Raw genomic sequence first — 10603 nt, 5'->3', positions numbered from 1 at the left:
TTGGCTCTCTAAGATCCTGGGACCAACATCACTATAACTACACCGCATGCAATGATGTATGTGTTTACAGGACTAGCATGAGTTACCTGTTTGCTCCAGCCAGTATGGTCAAGCCAGAGTGACTGGTCCTGTAGGTGCTTCCTATCTATATTTGGTTTTTTTTTTAATGTGGACCTTCATATTTTGTCTCTATTACTATTACATTGCAAGCTGTTGTCCCAATACATGAGAATCAATCTGCTCAGCCTTCTGGCTGGTCAACTGCACAGAATGAGAGATTCGGCTAAAATATCTACAGATTCTTTATCTCTATTAATCAAGAAAAAAAACTATTTGCTTCTGCAGAGTGGGATTTTGTTAGCGATGCTGAAGAGAATAAATGTTAGAGATGTTTTTTAATTAGACCAAATTGCTTCATGCAGCTCCTTCACATTTAACGGGGAGATAGTTTCAGGTTTCTAAATGTTTTTGGCTGCACAGCAAGATCCATGGAGTAACAAAGTTAGCTTCCAATTAATTCTTTGCAGCTGAGTCTGGGATAGAGAGCTGAGAACTGTAATACCTGAAGTACGCAAAAGGAGATATAAACAATAAAAAAAAAACCTTTGTCATTCAAATATGAGGCACTAGAAGAAATTAACAAGGTAAATCCAAATGGGGCTGGTTCTGTATCATCCAATAGAAACAATCTCCTTTTACATTTTATTTTCAGTTAACATTTTTTAAACGCATACTCTGTTATTAACAATATCACTCAGTTTTGAAGATCAGAAGAGCATAAAATGTGTCATTTTCAGCGTTCATGTGAAGCACAGATAAGGGCACCTCCCAGGCACAAAAGAGGTTACATGACATTTTTTGATGAGATTAATTGTATTGTTCTCCTACAAGAAACGTGTTTAAAAGGTACAGAGAACATAAAAGAAAAGAGGGAGGACTGTGCAGTTTTAAAGTCAATTAAGGAGTTGATCAGTGTGTGCAATGAAGTGGGTATTCCTGTAAATAAAAGCAAGTTTGTAATTTTATTCAGGTGAGTAGCCCCATATTATTCAATGGCAATACATAAGTAAAGTTACACAGGAGTTTAAGAGTTTATGGGGCATATGATATAAAATGTTATAATGGAGTCATATCAACCCTTCATTATCCACACATACACTTAGATCAGGGGTTCTCAAACTGGGGGTCAGGATCCCTTAGGGGGTCACAAGGTTATTACATGGTGGGGGTCGCAAGCTGTCAGCCTCCACCCCACGCCCCGCTTAGCCTCCAGCATTTATAATCGTGTTAAGTATATAAAAAAGCGTTATTAATTTATAAGGAGGGGTCGCACTCTGAGGCTTGCTATATGAAAGGGGTCACCGGTACAAAAGTTTGAGAACCACTGACTTAGGTAATGGAAAGCCAAACAGTTCTTTATTAAAAGGGGGATCAGTGGCTAAGTATAGGTACTGTGACATGATCTGTATCCCAAACATATACACAGGCCAAGATTTTCAACCTAAAATCAGGCTCTTCAATCAGTGACAAAGCACCTTAATGGCCTGCTTTTCAAAAGGGCTGAGCAATCAAAAGCTCCCACTGCCTGCTGAGATCCTTTGATCAAGTCAGGAAATTCTAAGTTGCAATTTAAAAAGTCATGATTTTTTAAATGTTGCAAAGAACGGGAAAACAGAGTTTAGATACTTTTGCTTGTGAATTAAGGCGCTATTCAATTGGAGTAATCTCACTGAAGTCAATGGGGTTACTCATGGGATAATGTTCTGTTTAGTTTGCATAAGGGCATCAAAATCTGACCCCTAGGAAGTCTACGGAGGCAAAGCCTGTGGATTCCATAACTCTCAGTCTTTAGTCACAAGCTCCCTTCACTGCTTGATGTTAGGAAGGTGCTTATACATTTTGTGAACTCCTCAATCTTCTACCGTATGCTGCTGCAACCTGGAGCGTGATCACATCAGGTTTATTATTAGTCGCTATACATTCTAGAATTCATCAGCTGCGGGTTCACATCACTGTTGCACACCTGTCGCCTTGAGCCAGAGAGGACAGTTCTTACACTGCATGCAATTCATACGCAAGAATCCCCAAATAAACCCTAGAATTTAGAAACTCAACCCCTCCATTCCCCGTGTGCATACACAGGCTCCTTTTGTCGGGGAGAACCTTTTAAAGGTAGCACCTGCTCTTTAACAGTTCTTCATATTCATTCCTACCTACTGTTTTAGTGTCTTAAAAGCAAAACCTCAACTTTACAAATATAACTTTGTCTACCTATTTCTTTTTGGTCCATCTCCCCTTCAGGAATTATGCTCCAACGTCTTACTCTAGCCAACTGTTACTTTATTTATAGCTTTTCCTCTCTTCTGCAACAATAAGCTACCCACCTATTCTTTTTCCTAAACCAGCCAACTGTTCTGACAGTAAAGGGCCTGATCAACTTTCACTGAAGTCCAAAGCTCTTCTTTAACTTCAGTGGAAGAAGGATCAGAACCTTAAACTTCCCCTCCCCCTGAAAAACTTTCATCTCAAGAGGATCACCTTAACATAAAACACCTTGACTGGCCAGAGCCTGACTTCCATCTGAACAGCTTCTCCTCTGGCTTTCAGGATGAAGCTGTTCCTTTTAGTAAGCACCCTTGGGCATTCATGCTCAGAGACATTATAAGAATGTTGCTCTTAGTTTGAGTTAGCTGAAATTATAGACACACCCTGTGTAAGCGTAGTATGTGTGTCCGTCCACCTGTCTCATACTTTCCGACATCTGTTTGGCAGGATTATTGAGAGCTAAAGTGTTGGTTTGATATGTACCGGTTAAAGAAATTACAGTGTTCATAGAACTAGTTACACCCTTACACACACCTGAATGCCAAGAGTTGCAAAAGTGTCTACCTAAAATTAGACACCCAAATCCATATGTACAAGAAAGCTGGGCCAAGAAGCTTGTGCTCACTTCAGTGGGAGCTGTTGTGTATGCACAGCTCTTCTGAAAGTCAGATGCCTAAATAAGAGGTACCAACTGTTGAGAATCTTTACCCCTCTGTACATATTTAGGCCAATACAGATTTCACTGTCATGCCCAATTTTGACCCCTTCATAGGCTAGTTTCAGAGAAAGCATATTATAAACACTTAATAGTCACAAGATTATGTCATACATTATCCAGTGATGAATTGCAACAGGTCAGTAGCTGACAATGAAGAGCACCATCTCCTAGTCAGAAAGCTGTGAAAATAATCTTGGCTCTTCCTCTCGAGCAAGTTTCTGAATCAGATTGTTGGCATGCTGTTCCCTTGTGCACTACTAGGAAATAGAGATGATGCTATCTTCATTGCACAGCGCCTCAGCAGCAGCAATCTAGCCCCTTTATACTCTTTTCCAGAACGGAACAGATAAAAGCATCAGTGTAGCATTGAATTAAGCTATCGTAACTCCCCATCAGAGTGGAAAAGCCACTTGTTATAAAGACTTTGGTTGGCAATAGGCATCTCTCTCCTGTTTCAGAGGAGCATAACAGGCTGCCAGTGAATGCACGCAACACTCACCTGTTAGCGAGTGCTGATCCTGCAAACTCCTTTGTGCAGCTGGCTCATTTCCCCACCTGAGAATAAGGGAGTCTTGGAAACAGGAAGAGCACTAGTACTTGAGACAGTCAGATCCTAAAGCAAGGGGATTTTAGGAGGAGATAAGCCTGGGCAGAAGGTTTTGTTGAGCAGGGTTCATGTTGTATTATTTTTAAATTATATTTTTGTTAATAACTGAGACCCCGGGAAGGGTGGCACTTCCCCATCCCCTTCCTTTTTGACTCTGCGAGCCTGTGGTTTTGTTTGGAACAGGGCAAGAACTCCACCTACATACAACAACCTGGAGAAGACATCAGCCTCAGCCTACACCTTTGCAAGCCAGTGGCTCACTCCTTCACAAACCAGACTTCGTTGCGTCGCCAGTATGGTTTCATGGGGGGGTCGTAGCCATTACACAAGTAGAAGTCCTTGCGGTAGGCTGCCTCGCTCCCCAGGGCAGAGCGCAGCTTGGCGGCATAATTCACATAATCCTCTTCTTTGGCATAACCACCAAACTGCCTGCAAAGGAGCCAAACGTGGAGACACTGAGTGAGACAACCCTGAAATATGGTGACAAAGGGGAAAAAGGGAACAAGACGCTAAAAACACATAGGGATGTAGATCCATGCTGTGGCTTTTTCCTGAGCTATCCTGTCTGAATCTAATGCAGGCAAAATGTGTTGGCTTGAGAGTCCGAAAGACTAGGCAGCTTTAGTCATCCACAGATATATAAAGCATGGGCATCACCTGTACTAGCCCCCCACGTCCTGCCCCACATCTCAACCCCAAGCTGAAGGGACAGCTTCTTGTAGTGAAGGGATGGGTATCTTCAAGCCCATTAAATTCTTGGCCTTTGTGCTAAGCCTGCCAATACAGATGTTAACTGCAGGGCGAACACCTGCCTGCTGGAACCTGCACTATGAGAGGAAGCCAAACACTAGCTAGTTCAAGTAAGAGAGGGATAAAAAACAACAAAGGACTGCTACTGATTCCTGCAGGAACAGCCAACAGCATGCAGCTCATCTTTGTTGGCAAAGCAGCCTGTCCCCATGGAAGCAACCAAACACAAAAACTGGATCGTGGCAGCATTCAGGCAAACAGCAGGAGCCTGCAGATTGCAAAGGGAAAGGCCAGGCCAGACAGAAACATCTCACCAAGGGGGAACGGATTTGAATCCAGCATAAGTGTATGTAGCAACCAAAGGAAAATATCCAATGGCTGTTCAATCCTGAATGACAATTGATGGTTTGATTCTAATTTCTAGAGGACACGTGTCCACATTACCATGTGGCACTAACTGACGCCTGGGTTAGACAGCTGGTGGGCCATGACCACTATTTATCAATCTGCTCCTAACTCTCTCATTGTTACTGGCGTACCCTCTTACGGTCTATGGCCAACATCTGTATCAGCAATAATTTCAACAGAAATCTGCCGAAGGACCTCCAGACTGATATGAGAGACAGAGGAGTGTTCTGCTCCTTGAAAACTAACCACAAAGGAAACGGGAGAGGAGAAAACCCTAACGTATTTATTTTTACATTATATTTACTCCTTTGTGCCTATTTCCAGCCCCTGCCTCCCTAAAAGAGATGTCCAGCCTGAAATGCCATTCATAAGTGGCAGCCCAATCACAGCAGCTGGACAAAACAATGGTTTTCCTTGGCACAACAGTGACACCCCAGTGGCCAGTTAGGCCGACAGAGTGTTATTTCCTAGGGGTTCACAACCCAGTTTCTTAGCTGAAAGTGGCAGCTGGAATTTATTCAGGTTTTCTCTCTTCAGTTTACAGGAGCTGCCTTATAGGAAGTGATGAGGAACCTATTCTGAAAACATTTGCTTTTGTTAGCAACAGGTTTAGGACCCTGGCATGACCCAGATAGTGCCCGAAAGTTGTTCTTATCTGACAGCAATTTACCGACTTAGGTTAAATAAGTTGATGATCTCAGTCCAGTTCCTAACAGGCAGGTATTCACTCCTCCCATATTCACACAAATTATCACCACTATCAGAGGGGTAGCCGTGTTAGTCTGGATCTGTAAGAGCGGCAAAGAGTCCTGTGGCACTTTATAGACTAGCAGATTTATTGGAGCATGGGCTTTCGTGGGTGTCATGCATCCAACGAAGTGGGTATTCACCCACGAAAGCTTATGCTCCCTTACATCTGTTAGTCTACAAGGTGCCACAGGACTCTTTGCCGCTATCACCACTATTGCTCTAATATGCCACTTTAAGAGCATAAGAGCTGCCAGACTGGGTCAGACCAGTGACCCATCTAGCCCAGTATCCCGTTTCCAACAGTGTCAGTACCACAGCTTCAGGTGGAGTGTACAGAACAGGACTCTTTTGGAGAAATCCACCCCTGTCTTCCCCTCCTGGCTTTGGCAGTCAGAGGTATAGGGCTGCTCTGAGCATGGGCCTCATAGACTCAGACTTTAAGGTAGGAAGGGACCATTGTGATCTCTAGACTTGTGTCCCTGACCATCTTGGCTAACAGGTTAATCACTGGCTATCCTCCAAGTACTTATCTAATTCTTTTTTGAACCCAGTTAAACTTTTGGCCATTACGATATTCCCTGGCAATAAGTTCCACAGGTTAATTGTGCATCACATGAAAAAGTACTCCTTCTTGTTTGTATTAAGCCTGCTGCTGCCCATCAAGTTCATCTGGTGGCTTCTGGTTTTTGTATTGTGGGCAAGGGTAAATAACTTTTCTCTATTCACTTTCTCCACACCGATCATGATTTTATAGACCTCTATCATGTCTCTCCTTAATCATCTCTTTGATAAGCTCAACAGCCCCAATCTTTTTAGTCTCTCCTTGTATGGAAGCTGTTCCATACCCGTAATCATCTTTATTGCCTTTCTCTACATCTTTTCCAGTGCCACAATATCCTTTTTGAGACAGGGCAACCAGAACTGCACACGGTATTCAAGTTGTGGGCTCGCCATGGATTTACATAGTGGTATCATGATATTTTCTGTCTAATTTTCTATCACTTTTCTAATAGTTCCTAACGTTGTTAGCCTTTTTGACTGCTGATGCGCACTGAGCTAAAGGTTTCACTATCTGTGATGACTCCAAAATCTCTTTCTTGAGTAGTAACGGCTAATTTAGACCCCATCATTATATATGTGTAGTTGGGATTATTTTTTCCAATGTACATTACTTTGCACTCATCAATGTTGCATTTCATCTGCCATTCTGTCGCACTGTCACTCAGTTTTGTGAAATCCCTTTGTAACTTTTCAGTCAACTTTGGACTTAACTATCTTGATTAATTTTGTATCACCTCCAAACTTTGCTACTTGACTGTTCACTCCCTTTGTCATCAGTCTCATCCCCCTTCACTGGTGTGAAAAAGAAACTTGCACTGCTAGTGTCCATGTTACGTACAGAGACCACTCTCATCTCCAGGACTGCAAGCTGCCATCTTTCACTGACACTACATTTGCTTTGAAAGTTAAAAGAATTCCGTTTGCTTTGTGCTGAAACATGAACAACATTAAGGGGGAAGCTTTTTTGTTACGTGTAGTAGGCTCCCTCAATCTTCCACTGTGGCACACACATCTATAACCAATGATGAGTCAGCTGGCAAACATAACTGTATTCTTTAGAGCACCCTGTTCTTTAGGGCATCCAAACCCCAACACTTTCCAGCTGCCTGGGAACACTGAGATCTGCCCCTTACGTGGAGTAAATGGTCATTCCTTCTCGCTCTTCAATCTGAATGCTCTCATCACCAGGACGGGGAGGGCTGTCCTGATATTGGCTCGGAATCCGGAGTGAGACCTTCACTTTCTGCTGTAAAGAGCCGTCCTCATCAGGAAAGGCAGTGATGGAAACTGGCGCAGTCATGCCCATCCCAACCCCTAAGGCAGATACAGACAGAGGTATTACAAGCAGAGTCCAAGCCCTTGAGAAACTAAGCATTAGGGGCCGGATTTTCAGAGATGCTGAACATTCACAACTCAGAGTGAAATCAGCAGGAGCTGCCAGGGCTCAGCACCTCTGAAAATCAAACCCTAACAGCACAGGAGTTTCAATAATGAGACAGACCAGCGACCGATCTGGGCCAGGATCCTGTGTCCTTCAGTAGCCAGTGCCAGATGCTTTATGGATAGTTTAAAATTCTGTGATGAACTCAACCGTGGGAAATTTCTCACTGACTCCACTTGGTAATCAGTGTAGGCCCTGAAGCATGAGGCAGCCTACGAGCCTCAGCTGGAGCAGCACAAAGCACTCCCTGCGGGAGCCAATGACTCAGAACTCTGAGCTGTTCTGGCTCCGTCCAGGACTGTGTGTGATCCCACCCCAACATGGTAAGCTATTAATTTGTTGTTCTCAGAAGGTATATCCAGCACGTTATGACTACCACTCGCACAGGAGATGATTGTTTTTCCTTCTCGCCAGGCTGTCACTGGTTGTGAAACCTCAAATCACTCAAAGAGAAGCAGCAGAATAACAACAACGATCTAGCTGTCAGACAGCACTTTTCATCAGTAAATCTCAAAGCTCAGGGTCATTATCCCCATTTTACAGACAGGGATGCTGGGGCACAGAGAGGTGAAGTGACTTACCCAAGGTCATGCAGCAGGCCAGTGGCCAAGCTAGGGATAGAACCCAGCTCTCCTGAGTCCCAGTCCAGTGCTCTGTCCTGGCAGTGCTCTCTTACCTGTTCATACCCTTAGGTGCAGTACTTCTCATTTCAGTGCTATGGATTATGGCTAGAGGTACCTTCCCTCATCACCACACTTACTAACTTTGTGCTGGTGCAATTGCTGTTCTTTCCAGAACTGCAACTGCTTCCTCTTCCATTCATTCCCCCTCTTCCTGCCATGTGCTACTGGAGTCTGTATACCTGCCTTCCTCAGACATCTGGGAAAGATGCAGGAGCATTTTTAGGTGACTTGTAATTACTCTGTGACCCTCCCCCCACACCCTTGTTGTGGGATATTACTGAAGCACCTTGCTTAGTACGATGAAAATTGGAAATTAATGTAAGTACTTACATAAAGCAAGTTTATTATTTATTACACTTTATTATTAATTAGACTAGCCTGTGCAATTACACTAGCTAAGATAAAAGCTACAAAGGTAATCTCTGCCATCACCACACAAAAGGGTGAGTCCCCCACACATACAGTGAGTTAAGGCACAAAACCCACACACCATATGCATACATGCTGGGAGTTCCCCTAAGAAGCCACTTAGAATGTCCTTTAGAAAATACAATCACAAATCCTTCCCACAGACAAGATGAAACTAGAAGTTGAACAAAGGAGGTCTGCAAAGTTTCTGACCCTTATCATTGGTTCCTCCCACGTATTTCAGAAGCTTGAGCACTGCCTCCTTGGAGGCCTCATCAAATTGTTTCCCAGCTATCTCCACTGTAGCAAATTTCCCACCTTCACATGTCCTTTCTTCATAGGTTACCTCCTCCTGGAAAGAGAACACAGGCAGATAACACATTCACCTGAGAGATGCAACGCTCCTCACCTCAAGGAAATTGCCTCCCTGGGGGAAATTAGATCCTAGGAACATACACTGCCCCCCACCCCTCCCCACATAACCCTCCTATGCAAAGACCAGTTTCAATGTTAGGTGGAGAGAGACTGACCATGGAGTTGTCAGTCTCTCTCCTGAGTGGAAACACTTCCTGCCTCTCTACTGGTGGCCTACTTAGCAGCATGTAACAAACAGCTCAGATGTCATCATGTCTTTGCAACAGAGCAGATCTCAATGTGGGGTTAACCACCGTTTGTGGTACCAATGATGATGGGGGCAGGGAAAACGAAATGGAGATAGAACAGGACAACGTAACCTAGACTTGAAAGGCATGGGCGAATTAAACATGCTAGGTCACCTTGCTCCCGTTGGAGCAGCCCTGCAAGTGAAGGCTCCCCTATCCACCCTGCACCCCGGGAAGCACCATCATCATCTAAATGCAGATCAAATGAGTTACACACAGCAGCAAGCCCTAACAGATCACATCAGAGTTCTTTTGGAACAATGAGCAAGTTGGATTCTGAACAAGGAAAGACCTGAGCAGACCAGGTACTTTCACATTACTATCCACTGAGAACTCAACACCCTGCTGATTCTCTGGTGTGCATAAGATGTTAAGGGAGGAGTGGTAGAACTTGACAGGCAAGTGTGTGTATGCATGAGTGCACACATGTGTTTTGGGGGTGGGGGGGAACAGGTAAAACCAGAACACTCTCTCCTTGCATGGATACAGTTCACAGCAATGGATATCAGCCAGAAAGAGGGTCACAATGCAAGGCCATAGTTTCTCAGCGTTTGCTACATTAGCTTAATCCTCTGAAGCCCTGTTTGACAAGCGTGCACCCCGTGCAGAGATAAGGCAGGCAGGCAGGCCTCCGCGCCCAAAACACTGGATGCAGGCGCTATCTGCAACTTGGCCAGTTGTGCAATGGCAGTGACATAATTCCTTTAAAAAGGAAGGAGAAATAAGTCACATCCTGGACGTCTGTGCAGGGTGATTGGTGCTGGGGCTGCACACCCAGGGGGAAAAGGCCTATACTGACAACACCAACAAGCGGGACTACTGGAGGCTTAGGCGTGAGCAAACTTGGGGTGAAAGGAAAGGATCCCGACTCACTGCCCGCAGCTTCTTTGTGTGTGTGTCAACCCCCAGGAACTGGATGATTAGGGGAAGGAGGGGCACACGCTTCCCTGCTAGGCAGCTTACACGGGGGGAGAGGCGTCCGGGGGGCGGGAGGAGGAGAAGGCGCATCCCCGTGTAAGACCCCAACCCAGTCACCCTGCCCCCAAACTCCGGGGCAGATCTCTGGGAGGAGGAGGGGGCAATTCCTCCCTACCTCGCTGCCCTGCAGCTCCCGGGCAGGCCGCTCCTACCTTCTCCCCTCTGCTCAGCACCTGGCAGGGCCACCCCTCCACCGACCCGAACAGGGAGTTCCTGATCATCCCAAACATGCTGCCGGGGTAGCGCGCCGTCCGCCCCGCGCCGCGCCTGCAGCGGCTCCTCCTCCCCGCCGGGCCCCGCCCCGGCAGCCGT

General features: G+C 45.2%; 1 protein-coding gene across 1 annotated transcript; it reads right to left on the bottom strand.

Annotated features, from left to right (window-relative positions):
* Positions 1-688: 688 nt before the first annotated feature.
* On the bottom strand, positions 689-10603 carry HEBP1 (heme binding protein 1). Its single transcript, XM_007064058.4, has 4 exons — positions 10444-10603; positions 8865-9003; positions 7253-7433; positions 689-4079 (listed from the first exon to the last, which is right to left on the bottom strand). Exons 1-4 carry the CDS (start codon positions 10519-10521, stop codon positions 3908-3910), a joined length of 570 nt encoding a protein of 189 aa, XP_007064120.2. The 5' UTR covers positions 10522-10603; the 3' UTR covers positions 689-3907.

This window comes from Chelonia mydas, chromosome 1 (genome assembly GCF_015237465.2).
Source record: "Chelonia mydas isolate rCheMyd1 chromosome 1, rCheMyd1.pri.v2, whole genome shotgun sequence".
Taxonomy (NCBI): domain Eukaryota; kingdom Metazoa; phylum Chordata; order Testudines; family Cheloniidae; genus Chelonia; species Chelonia mydas.
This window is presented reverse-complemented; position numbering and strand designations above follow the sequence as displayed.